General features: G+C 31.3%; 2 protein-coding genes across 4 annotated transcripts in view; one reads left to right on the forward strand and one right to left on the reverse strand.

The window, feature by feature from the left end:
- Window positions 1-482: 482 nt before the first annotated feature.
- Window positions 483-9,362, reverse strand: LOC143082508 (transcription initiation factor TFIID subunit 11-like). Its single transcript, XM_076258211.1, has 4 exons — window positions 8,865-9,362; window positions 6,624-6,711; window positions 2,149-2,245; window positions 483-820 (listed from the first exon to the last, which is right to left on the reverse strand). The coding sequence occupies exons 1-4, from the start codon at window positions 9,110-9,112 to the stop codon at window positions 687-689; spliced, it is 567 nt and encodes a 188-aa protein (XP_076114326.1). The 5' UTR covers window positions 9,113-9,362; the 3' UTR covers window positions 483-686.
- Window positions 9,363-9,564: 202 nt separating this feature from the next.
- LOC143082509 (serine/threonine-protein kinase 38-like) overlaps window positions 9,565-21,846 on the forward strand; it is a 59,935-nt gene continuing 47,653 nt past the window's right edge. Inside the window, exon 1 of one of the 3 annotated variants that reach the window (XM_076258215.1) lies at window positions 9,565-9,716. Coding sequence is in view for 2 of the 3 variants with exons in the window: in XM_076258213.1 (XP_076114328.1) it covers window positions 20,281-20,334 (54 nt within the window). In the remaining variant the exon portion in view is untranslated. Of the gene's footprint in view, window positions 9,717-19,620; window positions 19,729-20,190; window positions 20,335-21,846 lie in introns of those variants that run through there. The other 2 variants (XM_076258214.1, XM_076258213.1) reach the window with 2 other exon arrangements.

A 21,846-nucleotide genomic window follows, 5' to 3' on the forward strand; every position in this document is an offset into this window, starting at 1 on the left:
TGTTTAAACTAAACTAGGTTGCTCAAGTAAGTATATAAGAAGGTAATTGATTGGTTGCTAGAAAACTTAGTTGGTATGAGTTGATACATTTCCTACCACTGGAAATCAATCTATCTATCAACATTGCATTAAAATTTCAAGAAAACATTTTTAAGATCTGTGAATCTCAAAGGACATACCACATAAAAAAAATAAGGCTTGTAAATTTAAAATAAGATCTTGAAGACAAACCAAAGTATAATGAACACATTTAGAGTACTAGGAATAACGTTGTGGGAGGAACTGAATTTAACAGTGACCCAAAATTGTTAGCTTTCTTTTAGTGTTTTAGAGGCTGTCATGTTATAAGCAAATCATTTCCAAAACATTTCTATATCTGAAAACCAAAAAGTATCATGAAAATGATATAGACTACATTCTATTTCATAGGTGTCACAGATTACACAGGTTTAAGTGAAAAAACAACAATCTGACAAAAAAAATCATACAACACTATTTTTATTTGAATGAGCATTCACACTATTTCATTTCAACATTTGAACATTGACCTATATTCATTTACAATCACATTAATACATGTACTATTTCATGATGATGATTTTATATCATATACATGTACACGAATGCTCTTGCCCGAAGAGCCTATTCTTTTGTCCATTCTGACATTGTTCTATTCTTCATGAATCTCAGGTGTTGAAAAGAACTTTCTTTGTTCTAGAGTTTGGTAAATGATTTCTATGCTTCAGTCGTCTAACTGATTCTCGTAAATGTTTGGGATGAATTGGTCCTGGTTCTGACCACTGTTCCATGATATCAAGAGCTGAAATTCAAATAGCAAAACAAATAAAATTTCTTGTACATAATGATACATTGTATAATGAGGTTTAAATACATTATAGAAAATTAAATAATTACTTACAACAATGAATTAAAGTTTTCATAACAAGCTACGTCTATCTATACTCTATTCTACATTTCACTCCACCTCATTTTTTCTCATTACATTAACCACAGCTACATGTATATTGCAACTTTAAGTAAGGATTTGATACTTTATATATAATGATAGCTCTATGTTTTGGCTTTGAAAATTATACAAACATAAACTTTATTAATATTTTGATTTTCTATCATGGTTAACTCTCTTTGTCTTAGAATCTACAATTTCTATCTATAAAATTAATCCTGTTGGGTCAAAATTTAACAATTTAGAAATTCCCAGTTGTCTCTGCAATCTGCAACTGAACCCTAATCCCAATAGTAGTAAATTATTTAACTTCCAAATAATGTTTATTTCTAAAACTATAAAACACCTAGATCTATCTATAGCTGATAAAGATTGACATCTAGAAATCAGATGGCTTCAACACATAACTATCAGTCATTGACTGGAGTATTGATTTATGACACTTTTCTCCCAGATTATTTTTATTAATCAATTTATGGTCACCATAATCAATTAGTAACATATTATTCTATGGGCTTTGATGAGCTTAACATTGTTAATAACCCAAAACTGTGGAAGCGATATTGTAACAGAATTTTATGTGTTCCCTATCAGAAAAGGAACTTAAAAAGTTATATATATATATATATATATATATATAATTATATAATAAAAACTAAAAAGGAACCTGATGTTCAGTAGTTGTTGTTTGTTGGTGTGATTCATAAGAGTTTATTGTTTTTTACATATAGATTAGACAGTTTGTTTTCCCGTTTGAATGGTTTTACACTAATCATTTGTTGGGCCCTTTAATGCTTACTGTATGGTGTGAGCTATATAACACAATTTTCCATATATTGCGGCATTATAGCCTTTTTCATTGGAATAAACAACAAATACATTGCTTGGATACATGTACGTTAATCCATAATTACCACTGTGACATTTATTTGCCACGTTTTTTACTGTTTTTATGAGTATTTTCACTAACAATCATACAGGATGTTGAATCCATCAGGTTCTAAAAATATTTTTTCATCCAAAATTTTTCAGTTTTTCTGCAAATATCTATGCCAAATGTTCTTTCAGAAGTATTAAAGAAAATACAACCTCATACATGTTACTGTGAGAACTATCTCCAACAAACCAAAAGTCTAAAATTATTATCCATATAACATCAAAAAGAAGTACAAATGTATTACCTTCTTCCACTACTTCACCAACAAAGACCTTGGCAATGCCAGACATCGCTATGACAACATTCTGTGATACACTGGACTTGGTGATGGATTGCATCAGCTACAAAATCATACACTATAATCATAAATAGGCAGTAAAAGACCTAATAAAAGGTTTTACATTTGTCATTTCTGGGCTTTTAATTGCTTGTTCGATGGTATGGAATTTGCTGATTGTTGGAGGCTGTATGGGTGCTAAGCTTCTGTGTCATTTGGTCTCTGGTGGAGAGTTTTCTATTCAGCAATCATAATTATATCTTTCATTTTTATATTTGACAGTTTTAACCAAAGCACAATGGACTGAAATAAAACTTATTAATTACTGAACTGGACAAATGGCCTTGCAGTGTTCTGCCTCAGGCGCTTGTCATCATTGTAATGTGATGCTATATTTAAGGAATAACAGTACTGTAGTTGAAGAGTTGCCACTGTCAATTGTAGATTTGACGGTCGCAAATGCAATTTTACTGGCGAAGTGTAGCGATAAAACTTGGAAAAATACCTAAATTTGACAAATAAAAAAAAATCTGTGTAACTTCATGAATGATTTTGGCGCAAAGACGTCATGGGTAAAGGTGACGTCATACAAATAAAAACTTACAAACTGGAGGTTATTATATTACCTGTAACTTCAAATTCGGATAAAATAACTTTAAAACAGCGAATTCGAGGTAAATGTTGTTTTATTTTGGATTATATAGTAGTAATCAAACTTTTGTTGATTCAATCATTTCAAAATGGTTGTCCCTCCTTAGTTATGCCTGGTCAACTGTGGATTTGACGGCAACTTTTAGCCAATGAAAAAAATTGTTACATACAATTTGCATTAGAATGCTTGATATGCTATCAGAAATTATTGTTGTAAAGGTTATAACTATCACTAGATAACATTTTGGATGTGATTCTCTTAGGCCACAATTAAAAATATTTTAGTTTGCCCAAACCCTACCCAAGGTTGAGACAGTGGGTAGGTAGGTAGGTATTTTCTGTTCTTTTTTTTATTTTAATTTTTTAAATTTACGTATTGGATGTTTATTAGTCAGAATAAATTCATGCCTATCTGATTAAAAAAAAACTTCTTCAAATCAGGACAATAAAAGAATTTGAGTAGGCAGTTTTTTCTGGGTAGGTAGGGTTTGGGCAAACAAACCTATTCTTTTCTATGGCCTTATTCACAAACTAAGTTTTTTTCTCTTTCAAATGATTCATTTTTTACTTGTTTAATAAATAAAGGGCTGCGCTTTAGCGCATGATACGCCCGTTGCTCTTTTAACTTGTCTTTTATGCTTTAAATGAATTTATATGATCAACTAGAAATATATCTACAAATCAAAAGGGATGTTTCATTAATATATTCACCAAAGTTTCATAAAATCCCCCTTTTTAAAGTATAAAAATTCATTACCTGAAAGTGTTAGTTATTGTCCCAAAATTGGAAAATCCCCCCTTCTAAGCATAAAAATTCATAACACGGAAATGTAAAAACTGAAATTTATAAAAATTGAAAGGGAGCTTACATCAATAGATATAAACAATTCACCAAAGTTTCATGGACATTGGTGAAAGCCTTTTTGAGTTATTGTCCGAAGTGTTGAAAATCCCCCTTTTTTTTATGAATAAAGCCCCATAAATCCAAAACTTAAAATCTGAAATTTATAAAAATTGTAAGGGAGCTTACATCAATGGATATAAACAATTCACCAAAGTTTCATGGACATTGGTGAAAGCCTTTTTGAGTTATTGTTCGAAGTGTTGAAAATCCCCCTTTTTTTTTATGAATAAAGCCCCATAAATCCAAAACTTAAAATCTGAAATTTATAAAAATTGAAAGGGAGCTTACATCAATAAATATAAACAATTCACCAAAGTTTCATGGACATTGGTGAAAGCCTCTTTGAGTTATTGTCCGAAGTGTTGAAAATCCCCCTTTTTTTATGAATAAAGCCCCATAAATCCAAAACTTAAAATCTGAAATTTATAAAAATTGAAAGGGAGCTTACATCAATAGATATAAACAATTCACCAAAGTTTCATGGACATTGGTGAAAGCCTATTTGAGTTATTGTCCGAAGTGTTGAAAATCCCCCCTTTTTTATGAATAAAGCCCCATAAATCCAAAACTTAAAATCTGAAATTAAAAAAAAACTAAAGGGAGCTTACATCAATAGATATAAACAATTCACTAAAGTTTCATGGAAATTGGTGAAAGCGTTTTTGAGTTATTGTCCAAAGTGTGGACGACGGACAACGGTATACCATAATACGTCCCGTCTAAAAGACGACGGGCGTATAAAAAAGTATATGCCGCTTTTACTCATTAACTAGTTCCACTTTTCAATAGAGAATTTGTAACAGTTACGGTGTCTTCCTCGAATGCCAACATTTTATATGTTATCTATTCCTGGAACGCCAACAAAAATATTTCTATAGATGTTTATATAAGAACAATAGGTGTTTTCATAACTATTTAAATCATTTTACAAGTATTTAAATGTAAAAAATAATTAGAGAATTTGATAAAATTGCAACATTTTATCACTTTTTGATAAGAAGAAAGTAGATTTTTTAGGTTAAAATTATCATGAATATTCAAAAAATAAAAAAGAAAATAAAAACGTTTTTTATTACTTTTCATTAAAAAAAAATAATTTTGGAATGGAAAGGTTTATTAATATAAGACATGTTTAAAAAAAATAAAAAAAAGTCTACTTTAATACGATTATTTCAAACTAGAGAGGATATAAAATATTTATTTAAATCCATATCATTTTAAATATTTTATTAGTTAGTATGAACTACTTATAATATGATTTTTTCACAATTAGTTAAACTTTACACTTGTAATAGACTCTTAAATGTGAAAATTGCTTGTATAGAATATTCAACAATAGTTATCAGATCACATATGAAGATGTGTGCTTTTTGTCAATCTTCTTATATGTTTACTTATGTTATATGTATTGTTTTCTGTATATAAAAAATAGAAGATGTGGTATGATTGCCAATGAGACAACTCTCCACAAGAGACCAAAATGACACAGAAATAAACAACTATAGGTCATCGTTCTCTGTCTACAAACAAATAAATACTGTTCAAAATGTTCTTCTTTTTATGCTATGAAAAAGTATGAGAATATCCTCCATAACTCTACAAAATTTCAAGTCCATAAAATATGGTAACAAGAATTCTGATGAATTGCTAACATAACAAATACCTGAACAATATATTATAAATGACTTACAATAAATAAAAAAGGGTGTAATATTAAACCCAAGAAAAATAGCCTGAACAACTGAACAAAATAAAACATAGTAATCTAACATTACATACAAAGTTTCGAGAAATTCAACATAAGGATATGACAGTACACACAACTATAGAAATATTGGAAAAAAGTATCCAAGTCCAAAAACTTTGTGATGCAATAAATTTTGAAGTTTTATTTTTAGAGAAGAGCATACTGGTTTAAGCAGTTACAGCAAAAAATGATTTTCAACAACTTTACAAACATGAATGTGATTTAGCTACCTGGAATATACCTTTCTGTTTAATTAGTATAATTGTTTGATAAGCATGCACTTTTGTTGTGATAACTACTTGCACCTATTCCTCGAACGCCAACATAATTTTACAGGTAAATTGTCGGTAGATCAAAGGATGTTGGCATTCAAGGAATAAACCACAGTTACATGTACTAAAAGTAAGTACCTGTACATATTATAATACAGGGCAAACAATAATGTTTAACCAGCTTTAGTCGAATTGTTGGTGATGTTTTAGTAAATGATGAACGCTAAGACAATAAAGCCAAGTCACTGTGTAAGTTTAAATTATAAATCATAATATGTTATTTTTTACAATGGACGTTAAGCAACCAACAATCAATCAAATGATATTTTTCCTCATTTGAAAACAAAGCTTATTCCAATCCAATGACATTACATTTGTATTTTTTAAGTTATATGTATTTTTTGCAAAATATAGTACAAATAAAATTGATCATAACATATAGACAGAATTATGTGCATTTAAGATTAAAAAAAATGAGTGAGTTTTATTGTAAAGTTTTTTTTGTGAAACATCTTCCTGTATCATGTGTATGTTATTTGACTGAAACTTGAATTGTTTCAAAGAAAACTTCTTCATACATACAAAGATGTCTTATATTAATGGTTTTGTTTGTTTAGTGGACTTTCTCTTCTTTAAAATTTTGTAGTGGTGTTGTTTGTTCTGTTTCAACATGTAAATGTATATATTTAGATTGACCCATTTGTACTCAATAAATTTGTTGTTTTTTATGTAATAGAAACGGCATTATATATGCATGAACAATTTTATACCCGAGTGATACTTCATAGAATTTTTGTTCAAGGCACCATACAAAAAATGTACATGTACATATTTTATAATAATTATTTATACAAAAATTATATATTACCCTTTTGATTGAAGCTTTTGGAAATGCAGCTCTTCTGTACATTTCATATCTATTAAGTTGATCTTCTGTAAAGTTTGACACTAAAACCCTGAAATACACATTCAAAATTACAAGACTTTTTCTTTAAACTGCAATTAAGTTCAATTAAAATCACAACTTTAACGCTGAAAAATAAGGTTAAAAGTGGAAGAAAATAATGTATCTATCTTTACTTTAGAATAAGGTCCGGAACACAATTACCATCCCTTGAAACAACTTTGTCAACAATAGTTGCTAGTGAACATAAGTTGGGCTAGTTGGAATACAAGAGTGGGTTGAGTTAATGATGAATGGACGATTTGATGTGGGGCACCAATGATCTCCATGGATGAAAATTTATTGATCCAGCATCTACAGTGAAGTGTCATGGAAAGAATTTAATTCCTTTATTTGCATGTAAGGAATGGTGAACAAAAAACTTCAGCAGCCCCTTTCCAAAAAGTATTTAGCGAATTTTAACAAAAAATTTCATTGCAACATACTATATATGCAATACATATTTGTTGATTATGAATGATAACCAGATGTTTTAAAAGGATTGTAAAATAGATATGCTCTCTAAATTCAGATACAATGTTAGAAATTTCTTCAGATTATCAAGTTCCAGTTAATATTCATGTATTTACTTTTTAATTTGTACAGGGATTCAATATCATCCCTTATTGATTTGCAAGTGTTCTTGGTACCAAATTATGTTTTCATTATGTCTTACTTTTACCTGTTTAAAAAGGGGAATGCTGATTGCGTAAGTCAGTATAAAAGCATGTGTTGACTGTTTTTGTTATTTTCTTTTTTTCATTCAAATTTTGTTAGCATTTGCTGAACAAAATAGTGCATTCAATTGTCTATCTTAATCAAGTGTTCTCCAGTCAGAATCCGGGTCCGTTCGCGCCCATTCACGTTCGCACCCACTCATGTTCGCCCCCTACATGTTCGCACCCAAATTCCGTTCGCACCCCGCTACGTGTTCGCGCCAAATTAAATTGGTTTTGTGTTTAATAACTTTGTAATCAAGTTTTTGCAAGTGTATTCTTATAAGTATAATTGTTGTCATTGTCTCAAAATAAAGTGAGACAGCATTTTTTTGTGTTGAATCATGATGTTTTGGATAGTGTTTATTGTTAATAAAATGATAATCCTTTCTTAATAAAGTGAGATTCTGTCAAAGTTTTATTTTGTGTTGAATAACAGTACTCTTAATCATGCTTTGGTTAGTGTATTGCTATAACTATTAGCTAGTTTCATTGACTTGTTTCAAAATAAAGTGAGATTCTGACTTCGGGTTTTTTTTGTGTGTTGAATAAATTTTATCATGTTTTGGTTATAATAGTTACGGTATTGCTATATTTTATTGTTTCATTGTTTCAGATCAAAGGGACCAAGCTGTGTGTTTTTCATTTAAAATCTTCAATGTTTTACTCATACCAAGCTGTAAATACAACAACAATCATGATTTTCCAATTATTCAACTGGAATTTGAATTCAAATTGGGCGCAAACATGTAGAGTGCGAAGGGACCTTGGGTGTGAACGTGCGAGGTGCAAACGTGTAGGGTGCGAAAGTGTATTGGGCGCGAACGGACCTGATACCCTCCAGTCAGGTGTGTCAATCTTTCTGTACAAGCTAGTGATTAGTGGTCTTTTGCAGGATATTATCCCTCAGGAATCAGGAAAATTAAATTATACTTCAATAAGCTTACGGATTATGCAATTATGTACAACTGTTTATAAATGCAGAAATAAATGGCGGCAAGAGAACGAAACAAATTTTTACAATGGGGGGAATCATTTGACCATGACAGATAATGATTTAACGATTGCAGGGATAATTAGAAGAAGGCTAGGCTCATATAGCAGGTCATGGAGATCCCTGAGGCGATTTGCCAGTGGCGAGAGGTTTGATGAATTCATTATACACCTTATCGCTATTTGTCTGCCGTTACTGGATATCACACAGGTTCCCATAAAATTTTAATGTCATATAACATAATATCTGACGCCAAATGGAAAAGTGATTGTTGTATGCATCAAGTTCAAGCGGTCGGGACAGCTGGGATTACAATTAGTTGTATTCAGATTGGTTGTTTGTACAATGTCAATGACGTCCATGACATTGACAATGTAGATATTCAGTGTATTCAACAAAGGTATGCCATTCACGTATATAACATTAAGAGCATACAACTGATTGTTTATTACGTACTGCATCTTTAATCGTTCTTCTTCTTGTTTTTCTTTTTTATGTTTATTAGCATTTTCCTCTTCTGGTGTTTCAAGCTTTCTTTTTCTTTCCTGAGATGGGCTAACACTTGATGCCTTTCCATCAGTTTTTGTCTCCTTTAGTTGCTTCTCTGGTGTTGTTTCACTCTCTGATCCAGATTGTCCTTCCTTCTCCACATCTTTTTCCACTTTTATAGGAGAGATTTTCGGTGAATCATTTGGCTGGCTCATTTTGTTTTCACCCGGAAGTGAATATCTGAGAACAAATGCACTTTCAAGTTTGATGTAATTTATGTTTGTATTAAACACATGTGTGACAGGACTAATCTCAGATGAAGGATTTCAAAAGTTGACGTTACGTCATCTTTTTTTTAAAGCATTGATCTATTAGCAGAAAGTAAAATACTCAAAAGGTATATGATGACTTTAAAGTTCAACACTTTTGACCAAAAGTGCACTTTTCTCTCCGCCGAAAGCGTATGAATAAGAAGTGCCCAAAATGTAAACAAAGTTTCAACATTATGTTTCATGGTTCAAACTTTTTATTTTTTCTCCTTTTATTAACTCTTAGAAGACAATGATATGATTCTATTGTTCATTAATATGGTTGATTTCTCAGCTGATTAATACTTAACTGGGAAAGTTTGATGAACTATTTAATGACATGATCGGCGGATGACCTCATTTCCGGTAAGAGTAAACAGTGAAATCACCTGGACATTTTATCAAGCAAGGAAAAAGAAGGGGAAAAGAGCCTGACAGTAATCTTTTCCATGTGAATTTTCACTTAACCGCTGAAATTTGGAGACTTAAGAATAAACTCCTGAAGGCCCGGGTAAGTAAATTATCAACCGTCAATACTTTCGCCCAGAAAACGGTTCAGTCATCATGAGTGATTAAAGCCCCACGTTATTCTTTTGGTATTGTCTGTTCAGTATGAAGAAACAATAGTGTCATATTCTATACCATACAACTAAGATACCAAAATTAAGACTTGAGGTAATTTGGAAGTTTTAAGATCAAAATGATTGGATGTCAGACTTATTCAGAAACTTTTTGAATGTCTGTGCGTTTCTTTAAATAATATTAATAGACAAGAGAAAACTTATAGCCTAATATAGGAAGTAAAATTGGTCATTGGAAAGGCTAAAACAATAAGTTTTAATAATCTCCCATATTTATATCTATGTCAAATGTTAGGGATAAAGCATTAATTTCATTTAAAATTAATTTTCTCCTCGGTCTTGTCATAACACCATATATGAGGGCCATAATACACTATCATGACTATAGGCAGTAGCATTTGCACTTACGATCTTGGAACGTCAAGATACACCATACCACACTCCTCAAAGCAAAGTTAAAGCTAAAAGGTCAAATGAAGCAGAACCACACAATAGGTAGAAGCCAGTCTGCAATATCCAAACAGGATAGCCGGACTGAAAAATCCACATATCATCATCATGACTATATCACTATTTGATCGCAAATACTGAACATCACTCGAGTTCTCGCAAATTTTGATGTCGTACATGTAGTAGTGAATGTCTTGACGCCACAAACAAAAAGTAATAGTTGGTTGACGTCAATAGTTCATGTGTAATAGATTCTAGTCAGTGTCACGTTTTACAGATTCTAAAAGTGTGATAAGGTCTTTTGGTGTACCTTCATAACAATAGACAGTAATAAAAAAATGTTGCCAAATCATGGTAATCTTGACTTTAGTGCCTGACATCAAAAGTGCATTTACCTCATGGCATAAACAAAATCGATTTTGAGGGATTACTTTACAAAATGCTTTAAATTCTTTCCAAAATTCACAGTATTAACAGATACAGTACATTTGTACATGTAAATATTTCAGACCTCTGATGACTCGCAAGAAGAATAATTTGCAAATTACAATAAGATTTTAACCAATTTGATGCTTAACATCTAAAGGCAGTCGAAAGTGACCATTTGACGACTGAAGGTAAAGGCCATTCATACCCTCATGTATTGGATAACCACTTTCATCCAAAAATATAAACACCTACCAATTAGTTCTATATTGAAATGGCTCAGATGTAGCAACATAATGCTGGAACATATTAAAGCTATTGGAGCAAACACTTTTGGTTTGCACGTCTGCCTTTCACATGTTGTTACACTGTCAGAAGTAAAATCAAGCTTACTATCAGGCTTAAATTAAAATATTGTTTGTTCGCCCTTTACCGACCGACCCTATAAATTCGTTCCGCCTGAAAATCTTTTATTTGTATTTATCAGCAAGATTTTATTTTATTTTTTCGTTCCTACCAAAAATCTTTTATTTGTATTTCCCGCTCAAAACTTTTTTACCGGAATCCTCGGGTTTTATCTTTATCGTGAAAGGTCTAGTCCGTTTGGTATCACGTGAGCGTTTGACATGAACACTTGCATTTAGAGTTTCAAAGCATTTGTTTGAAATCGATGTTGAACGCTTTGAAATCATGATATGACGTACGTTAACTCTGTATCTTTATACTTGAAGAGCTGGGTTCATTTACAAAAAAGTTCGTTTAATAATACAAAATTATCAACGTGTGTACAAACCGTAGTATTTTGTGTAAACGGACGTTGTATTCTATGTAGGGATGACCTTTTGTGATCCGTAGATCAGGAAGACTATGTTAACGATGCCTTCGACCAGCATTGCTATATTAATTATATCTGACATGAACCAAAGGTGACAAAAGCCTGTGAAGTGGAGAATATTTGGCAGTAAAATCGCCCAAGTTTTCCATACAGATCATTTATAAATGCATTGTAAAATACGTGACAATTGAGTTTAAGTCTTTTAGCATTTTTATTAGAAACATAGGCACACACAGAAATTTAAACACTCTAGGGACTTTTTCTTCTAGTAATGTATGTCTGCCCGGACATATTTTACCAGGACAAAGTTATCTCTTACAGAAAACCTTTAGGTAGAGGTAAGCGTTCAAGGTACGTAGTACAGAATATTAGTGCAAGTTAAAACTCTTTAAAGTTCCAGGCATATATAAACGTTGAAAATATGCGGCACAGCTCTATATTTTGATATTTGAAAACAAAATAGTAGTGCATATGAATTAACTTCACATTCTACATGATTTTTTTTTTCGAAGCGTAGTCCCAGAAACTTATTAGCAAAAGCAAAACAGACAAAAATGACATTATGCAGATTTTGAATCTATAAAATAAAATATTATACCTACCTGCCTACCCATGAAAAAAAATATACCGAGCCAAGTTATTTTTTTGGGGAAAAAAATAAGATATTTTACCTACCTACCTACCCTGTTTCAAAACGTAGGGTCGGGAAAGGGCAAACAAACAATATTTTAATTTAGGCCTCAGTGCATTTTGGAGACCAACAAATAGTCAGAAAACTATTTTCCGCCATTGCAATTATTACACAGATTGTAAGCTTAAACATGTTAAATTATGAAACTAAACTTAAAAAAGAACTACAGTCACAACCAAAGGTCGCTGCTCACAAGGAATGAATATTCTGCACCACTGTATCATTTCATCAATCTATGTCTCTTCAGTGATGTTCACAGCTGGAAGTCTGTCTGAATTTTGTGTGCAGAGAATGTGATATTCCTCACATGAAGCTTGAGTTGCTACAGATTAATACCAATCACCTTACATTTGTAATTCTAACAATTGCAGTGAAAGGCTTTGTAAATAGAAACACAAACAGACACCTCCCAACCCCACAGGATTCAGGTGTGAGACTAATATGTTGCTGACACATTGGTTTTTATATACAATGTACAATGTATTAGTTTATTAGATGGTGTACCAGTATTATTGTATTCTTTTTCAAAACTACCTCTACTGTTTTTTATTGGGAAAATGTATATTTTTTTATTGAAACCGGATCTCAAAAGTGCTTCCTAATATCAAAATAATAACATGAATACGAAATTTACAAACATTACTACCAATGCCATCACTGTTTGGGGAAAATGTAAAACTTTTTGGGAGGAATTTTAAACATTTTTTTTAGTAATTGGGAATTTTCTCTAGGGGAAAAGGCTGAATTTCCGCTGTTATATGAGGCAAACAATATCACTGTGTACATATATGCCACCACTTTCAACTTACATGTACATCATTTATCTTCATTGCTTTGATTGGTAGAGCAATTCCTAATCAACCAACAACGAACTCTTTCAGATTAATATTCCCATCAAAAAAGTTCCTTCACACAAGAAAGTTGATTTCCTATGACATCATTTCACAAGCTCTTTCACATATACACAAAGATCGATCAGACAAGCTCTTTCACACTGATGCAGAAATAATAATTTCCAAATCCAACAAGCTCTTTCACAGGAAGATTGACATTCCAATCCCATAGGGCTCTTTCACACACACAAAGATTGAATTCCTAATCTGACCAACTTTCTTGAATTCACACACAGGAAGAATGACTTCCAAATCTGACAAGCTCTTTCACACACACACATATCAATTTCCTTTATAGCAAGCTCTTTCACATAGATGGAAGATTGTTTTCCCAATCTGTAAATCTCCTTCACACAGGAATGCTGATTTCAAAATCCAACAAAACTTAACCAAAAATTGTTTTCCCTTCTTTAGTCATGATCATGGTTATAGAATTCTGTTAACTGTTTTCAAAGCTGTAATCAAAAGCAAAGAATGCAACACATACATGTATTCTTTGCTTATTGATAGAATGGACATTTTGTTGCATAAAGGTGGGAACACTGCATCGTCCAATTCAGTATTACTAGCAGTCTACATGCTAAACCACAAGTCCTACAGCATTGGCTAGTAAAATTCTTTTCTACGATTAAACAGAATCTAACTAAAATTTTCAAAAAATTGAGCTTCTGGCTCATGTGGACTCAAAAAGTTTTAAGCGTGAAGGTTGTAGTAATATAAATACTGAACATTTGATTTGTAATGAGGTAGGTCATTTATTCGACATTGACACCTGTTCATTTTACAAACAAATACTATAAATTACTAAACATAATTAGTATACATTCTGAAACCTGCACAAACTTTATGTTAGCTTTATGTCAACAAGAAAATGTTAAGTTGTTTATATAATTCATTGATAGAATTAATTACATGTACATAATTGTACGGGAGAACTATATTAGACAAGAGGAGAACAATACAGATATTTGATGATGACCGCATACATGTACAATGATGTATATGAATTACATTGTATTACATAATATTTGAGACTGCAGAATTTTGTCCTTGGTACAATGTAGGCGTTAAGATATTGATTTCATTTAGCAGTTGATCTGTGTTATATATTTTATTGTATAAATTTCATTAAATGTTAATATGACTGTGGATATATTCTTCAATTGTTTAAATTAAAGGAGATGAAGGGTAAATCATTAATGACAAATCATTGTCCATGAAACAACAAATTAACACACAACTTTGTCTTTTATTGCTAGTACTTTTCCCATTTTAAACAAGTCATTGGTACCCCTTGATTAAGAAATGTCAATATACATTGTATTATGTAAGGTATTCATAGAATAAATAAAAAAGTTCCTCTCTAAAATGTTCGAAAGACCTACCCTACATTAAAAAAAGTATCAGAAGGTAACATTATAGCCTTAAACAATGGATAAGATATATACCATTCTGTATGACAAACATGAAATTGTTCAGGATTTAAAGAGCTTATTTATTCACTCAAATTAGAACACCAATAATTGGTCCAATTATCTGACATGAGGATAATTGTATTCTTAGAACTGGATTATCAGCGGTACCCTTTTAGATCAGTTTTATATTGAAAAATCTAAATATAAACTTTTTTAAAATGTCTCAAGTTAATAATAAAAGTATTACACAATACCAAAACCATATCAAAGTATGTTTAATATTACAATTTATATTCATGTATATAATAATTATGCACCTGTCGTTCTAGAGTTATGCCCCTTTGCAAATGGAAAAATTGCTGAATCTTGTTTCTGCCACCTTACTTAAGTTTGCTTCAACCAAATGTTATAAATGAAACTAATATGCTATGCTTATTTTATAACCATTAAATACAAAACAAGTTTGAGTTTTGGCGATGTCACTTTAAATTTCTAGAGTTATGCCCCTTTACAAATGGAAAAATTGCTGATTTTTCTTTTCCGTTCTCTAGCTATACATATAGTTTGCCTAAACCAAATGTTAAACACTTATACATTATGCTTATTACCACAAAACTCAGATCAAGTACCAATTTGGGTAGTGTCACTTTTACTGTTCTTCAGTTATGCCCCTTCATAACGTTATATGATATGCAAGCAGGCCTAAGGGCATCATGTGTGTCCCATGGACATATTCCCCATTTTGTAACATGTACAAAGATTGGTTGTAATAGTTCCTACCTTGAAGTTCTAAGTACAGTACTCAAAAGGGCCTTGCAATTGCTGGACAAAGTACTGTGTTACTAGCCTGTAAAAACTGAGGTTGTGAGTTTGAATCCTGCATGTGACAAGTTTGCTCAAAGTCAATCTTAGGATTGTAAGTTTTCCTACATTACTGCAGGTCAGTAGTTCTTTAGGCACTTGGGCTTCCTAGGCTTCTACCAATAAAAACTGACTGCCAACAAACAGCACAAAAGTAGAGTTAAAAAAACACCCACCAATTAAAGTACTCCATTATTGGTGGATAATTGTTACAACAGAAGATTTGTCATTGTTGTTTATTTATTTGCATTTGAACTCTTCTTTGAAAAAATCTATAGTTCTGAAAGAGAAATGAATATAGTAATGTCTATTATTGCTATCAGTTTGATTTTAACTTATACATGTTATGTGTTCTAAATAAATGATTTTTATACGACCGCAAAATTTGAAAAAATTTTCGTCGTATATTGCTATCACGTTGGCGTCGTCGTCGTCGTCGTCGTCGTCCGAATACTTTTAGTTTTCGCACTCTAACTTTAGTAAAACTGAATAGAAATCTATGAAATTTTAACACAAGGTTTATGACCACAAAAGGAAGGTTGGGATTGATTTTGGGAGTTTTGGTCCCAACATTTTAGGAATAAGGGGCCAAAAAGGGCCCAAATAAGCATTTTCTTGGTTTTCGCACTATAACTTTAGTTTAAGTAAATAGAAATCAATGAAATTTAAACACAATGTTTATGAACACAAAAGGAAGGTTGGTATTGATTTTGGGAGTTGAGGTCCCAACAGTTTAGGAATGTAGGGCCAAAAAAGGGCCCAAATAAGCATTTTTCTTGGTTTTCGCACCATAACTTTAGTATAAGTAAAAAGAAATGTATGAAATTTAAACACAAGGTTTATGACCATAAAAGGAAGGTTGTTATTGATTTTGGGAGTTTTGGTCCCAACTGTTTAGGAATAAAGGGCCCAAAGGGTCCAAAATTAAACTTTGTTTGATTTCATCAAAAATTGAATAATTGGGGTTCTTTGATATGCCGAATCTAACTGTGTATGTAGATTCTTAATTTTTGGTCCCGTTTTCAAATTGATCTACATTAAGGTCCAAAGGGTCCAAAATTAAACTTAGTTTGATTTTAACAAAAATTGAATCCTTGGGGTTCTTTGATATGCTGAATCTAAAAATGTACTTAGATTTTTGATTATTGGCCCAGTTTTCAAGTTGGTCCAAATCGGGGTCCAAAATTAAACTTTGTTTGATTTCATCAAAAATTGAATAATTGGGGTTCTTTGATATGCCAAATCTAACTGTATATGTAGATTCTTAATTGTTGGTCCCGTTTTAAAATTGGTCTACATTAAAGGCCAAAGGGTCCAAAATTAAACTAAGTTTGATTTTAACAAAAATTTAATTCTTGGGCCTCTTTGATATGCTGAATCTAAACATGTACTTAGATTTTTGATAATGGGCCCAGTTTTCAAGTTGGTCCAAATCAGGATCCAAAATTATTATATTAAGCATTGTGCAATAGCAAGAAATTTTCAATTGCACAGTATTCAGCAATAGCAAGAAATCTTCAATTGCACAGTATTGTGCAATAGCAAGAAATCTTCAATTGCACAGTATTGTGCAATAGCAAATATTTTCAATTGCACAGTATTGCACAATAGCAAGAAATATCTAATTGCACAATATTGTGCAATAGCAAGAAATTCCAATTGGATTTCAATTGGAGTTATCTTTCTTTGTCCAGAATAGTAGTTGAATCAACTTAAATCATTGTTTTATACAATATACAATGTATATTCACTTTTACTACCAACTGATAGATTAAAACAATCTTTACCATTCAGTAATAACAAGCACTTTTTTTACATTTTAATATTTTATGATGTATTTAAATGAGTGGTTATTGTTGCAAACTTCATTAGAAATTTGAATTGAGATCAGTTTTGAAATAAGGGAAAGGGGGATGTGAAAAAAAAATTGGGGGGTCAATTTTTTTCATTTCAGATTTCATAAATAAAAAGAAAATTTCTTCAAACATTTTTTTGAGAGGATTAATATTCAACAGCATAGTGAATTGCTCAAAGGCAAAATTTTTTGTTTAAGTTCATTAGACCACATTCATTCTGTGTCAACTATTTAATCACAATCCAAATTTAGAGCTGAATCCAGCTTGAATGTTGTGTCCATACTTGCCCCAACCGTTCAGGGTTCAACCTCTGCGGTCGTATTATGCTGCGCCCTGCGAAGCAACTGGTTAAATTTGTATTTAATAGCTATTTAACTTAGCTACATGCTTGCTAAAAATATGTCTTTATGTGGTAACATAAAGTATTTGATTTTTTTCAGTGAGAACGCGCTAAAGTGCCCTTTTTAAAAACGTGCCCCTCTATTTTCAAATCCTAGCTGGAACACTGTTGTATATAAGACCCATACATAATTACCAGACCTGCTGGACATATAATTTTATATTTAGATCTTTTAATAACTGAGGATATCATTACATTTTGTACATGTAAGTTAATGTTATGATGTTATGGTTTAAACCTTTTAAATTTTAAACAGTTATTATTATTTTTGATTTGCATGACATTAACTGTTTATTTCTGACGAATTTGAACCCCATGTGAAATAATACCTTTTTACACTTGTTCTCTTAAAATCTGCTGTTGTATTTCCAAATTACTCATAAATATAGCAATACAACGGGTGCCACATGTCGTGTGGAGCGGGATCTGCTTACCCTTCCAGTGCACCTGAGATCACCCTAAGTTCTTGATGGGGTTCATGTTACTAAGTCTTTATTTTTGTATGTTGTGTTTTGTGTACTTATCTTTTTCTCTTTAAGCTATGGTGTTGTTGTTTTATTTGCAATGTATGAGTTTGAATGTGCCTCTGATATCTGTCGCCCCTCTTTTATTTCTGATGGAGATTTAAATCCATATGGCATGGCACAGGTATTTGTTAATTTCTGATCCTTATTTACAGGAATTTAAAAACTTGTTAAATATAAGGCAATCAAACAGCAACCCTTTATAACATGTATAAAAAACCTGTAATAATCAGACTACATGTACATCTTGATCTAGAGGTCAAAATATATTGTGCAATTTTCAAACTACCCACAAAACTTATATTGATACTTAACCTATACATGTACATGTACTAACAAAACCGCATTGCTTACCAATACATGTATATATTATAATTACTGTATAGGGTGTTTATTGAGTGTGAAAGCAATGACTTGGTAAAACTTCAGTTTTGTTATATTAGTATATATATTATTATCCTTAAGTTATTGTTGTGGTTTGTGGTCTATAATTAAAAGGTGATCAAACCCCAGTAATATATGGTGTATATTTAAACATAGGTAGTGTTTTGTTACACTATACCTATATTTTTGTTGGGAATGATAATATTTTTATTTCATTAAGAATTCAATAGACTACAAGGGGTATACATTGTATATATAGGTACATTTTGTATCTGATGATGCATGTTTTAAACAAATGTACCTGGTAAAGAAAACTTTTGTGGTTTACATTCAGGTTAAATGAAAGTTTTGCCAAAAATTCAGAAATAAGGACAATTTCATAAATATTTCTTTTGGGAAAACATGTGTTAAAAGTTAATTTTGTAATTATTTACCATTCTCTGGTCGGTGTTATAGATCTAGGGTAAACTTTGTTGATACAGGAAAAACTATATAATTTCAATTTGACATTGAATATATATATATGAACATTTAGATACATGCATACATTTTTGTCATACTGACAAAATTAAAATGAGAAATATTTTTTTCAATAGATATTTTATTCTCTGGCAGTTCGGTTAATTGCAATTATTTTATAGTGAAAGCAGTGTTTTCTGAAGCTCAACTTTAGTTTGAATCTGGAATATGTACAAAGTTTAACTTTTTAATTTCACTTCAGATACTGTTTTAACCTTCTTCTGGTATGAAAGTTATTATGAATAAGAGGCTTGAATGTTTAAGTAAAACTTTCACAATAAATTTGTGTCCACATCTTCGTGATCTTTAAAAATCAGTAAAAGTCACAATCTGCTGCTGGTTGTAAATTTAGTGTGTGGACATTTGTTTTACCTTCCAATAAAGCCATAAATATATTAATTATGTGGACTGTGATGTAGGTTTGGTCAGAGACAGGTGTCTGTAGAGATTGTAACTTGTCAAGGAAGTCAATGTCAGACATTCTATTACAAATGTCATCATAAAAACTGGACAGGTACAACATGCTAATTACTACTAAAACATACCTGGACACACATAACAATTATTGACCACAAGATTTTAAATCTTATCACATTTAAATGTGAGCATGGTTTATTTTTGTGAATATGGATTTTACACTGTTTTTCTCATTGACTATTAAATGAAGAAATTGGCACGTTTTTTTAAGGTATGTATGTATGCCTGTTAATCATGCTGTCTTAAGTGCCAATAATCACTTATTCAATAAAATTGCAAAAGTTTGAAAATTAAAACAAAAAGCTTGTTGACATGTAAAGTCAAAGACGCATTCTTATTCCTATACCTGCTGCTGTTATGTATATAGTTCTATTTATTGACCTTAATTATTTTACTGTGGATCAATTAGTTAATAACGATTAACATAGATAGGATTAGATATATATAAAAGTTATAAATAGCCTTCAGGATATATCAGAAAAGACAATCGAAAAAGTTTAAAAAGTATATCAAATGGCCATATGCCAGAGACAAGTTTAATCTTTTAAGAAGATTTTGGTCGTGTGCACAGAAATGTGTATACAAGGTTATTTAGTCGATGGTATTAATTTTGTCATTTACTTAAACATAAAATACCATTTGTCATTAAGTGCCTACTGCTTATTCTTCATGTGCATATAAATGTCAAGTTGTACAATTCAAACAGAAATACATTCCCATTTGTAAAATGGATTTATATCAAATATCAAATTAGTATTTGAATATGGATAAACCATTTCTTTTGGATCTGGTCTCAAAGTTATTTACTAAAGAGCAGGTATGGAGCATTTAATTGTTTTATCTTTAATTTTGTTCAAATAAAAAGATTTGGAGTGTTTGTAAGTTGTTATAAGTTAAGATTTATTGCTTTGTTTGTTGGGTGTTAGACAGTACATGGTACTACACCCATAAACATATACCATCTTAGAAGGACCAGAGTTCACAGGCATAAGTACATAATTGGCCTTGTGTGTAAAATGATTAAATTGTGACTTATTTCTTTTTTTGCAGAAACTCAAGACATTTATTATTATTTGCTTATTTCTAACAAAGGTTCTTGTAGGCTTTTGATGTTGTGAATCCAGATTTCTGGAGGGCGGGGGAGAATTTTTGTGGCTATGGAAGTGAAATATTGTTTTACCCCTTTTCTTTTTACTTTTTACTGTTCTGTGCCCAATGTGTAAACAAACCATGAAACCATGAAATATTCAAAGATTCCATGTCAAAATTACAGTTTTCACTCATTTATAGATAATTCGCAGAATCCTTGTGGTGATATGCAAGGACTCCTGTATAACTGCAAGGAGACTATGTTTTTCCCTTGTTACTTTGTCATAAAGCAGAGCAGGAGGAAGGGAAATTTTAATGTCTGATAAGCCATCATTGTTTGTGCTCTGTTACCTTCAGTTCTAATCGGATTTTAATAAAAAAATTTGTCAAAGATTAACATCAGCAGTATCACAAATAATTGGAAACCAGCAATGATCAAATGTTTTAAGGGAGTTATAGCCTTTAGAATATAGATGACATTAAATATTAATATTGTTTACAAGCTTTCAGGGTTAGAATTGTTTAGAACCTGTAGTTTTACTGAAATATTTGGCCCTTATAACTTATTTTGATTCAAGCATCACTGATGAGTCTTTTGGAGACAAAACATGTGTCTGGTATTTAAAAGAAGTAATAATCTGGTGTCTATGATGAGTATATTTATAAAGAAGGTTTACTTCATTGTTTTTGAGGTATAAATTTATCATGATTTTCTTAAAACATGTGATTCGAAGAAAAATTAACATGTATGATGTAGCTTTCAAAATTTGTATCATTCTTAGAATTTGAACTTTGCAATTGTCCAGTTTAACCTTTCATTGACCTTGTGATTAATACAGTATATAAGTTAGAGTTCCAGCTTCAATGTAATTGACAGAAAACACATGTGAATATTCTTTATAATTTGCTGTCAAAATTATGGTCAAATAGCTTTGTTCTAATATTTAAACAGTAGTTACCCTCATTCAGATGTCATAAAATACTAGACCAAAAATTGCTTACTACATGTTTTGTATAATTTTTGCCAGTGAAAGGAAATTTGAAAAGACATGCATGAAGTTAAGAAAATTGTTGGGCTAAAAAAACTGACAGTCTGTGTTCTTCCCGGCATTTTCAGATAGCACCAGCATTGGTCTTTATACAGCACTGTTTCCCTACAATTATTGCAAGCACATATGATACCAGTAGGTTCTATTAATAAAATCTTTCCACAATGTTAGCATGGCTAAGGTGCTTTAAA

This window comes from Mytilus galloprovincialis, chromosome 7 (assembly GCF_965363235.1).
Source record: "Mytilus galloprovincialis chromosome 7, xbMytGall1.hap1.1, whole genome shotgun sequence".
NCBI lineage: Eukaryota > Metazoa > Mollusca > Bivalvia > Mytilida > Mytilidae > Mytilus > Mytilus galloprovincialis.

Bases quoted from the DNA above. Each gene is read 5' to 3' on its own strand.
- LOC143082508 (XM_076258211.1), bottom strand. From the start codon at position 9,112: ATGAGCCAGCCAAATGATTCACCGAAAATCTCTCCTATAAAAGTGGAA. The intron at 2,246-6,623 runs GTAATATATAAT...ATGATTTTGTAG, and splicing joins CAAAAGCTTCAATCAAAAGG to CTGATGCAATCCATCACCAA. The intron at 821-2,148 runs GTAATACATTTG...TTTGAATTTCAG, and splicing joins TGGTGAAGTAGTGGAAGAAG to CTCTTGATATCATGGAACAG.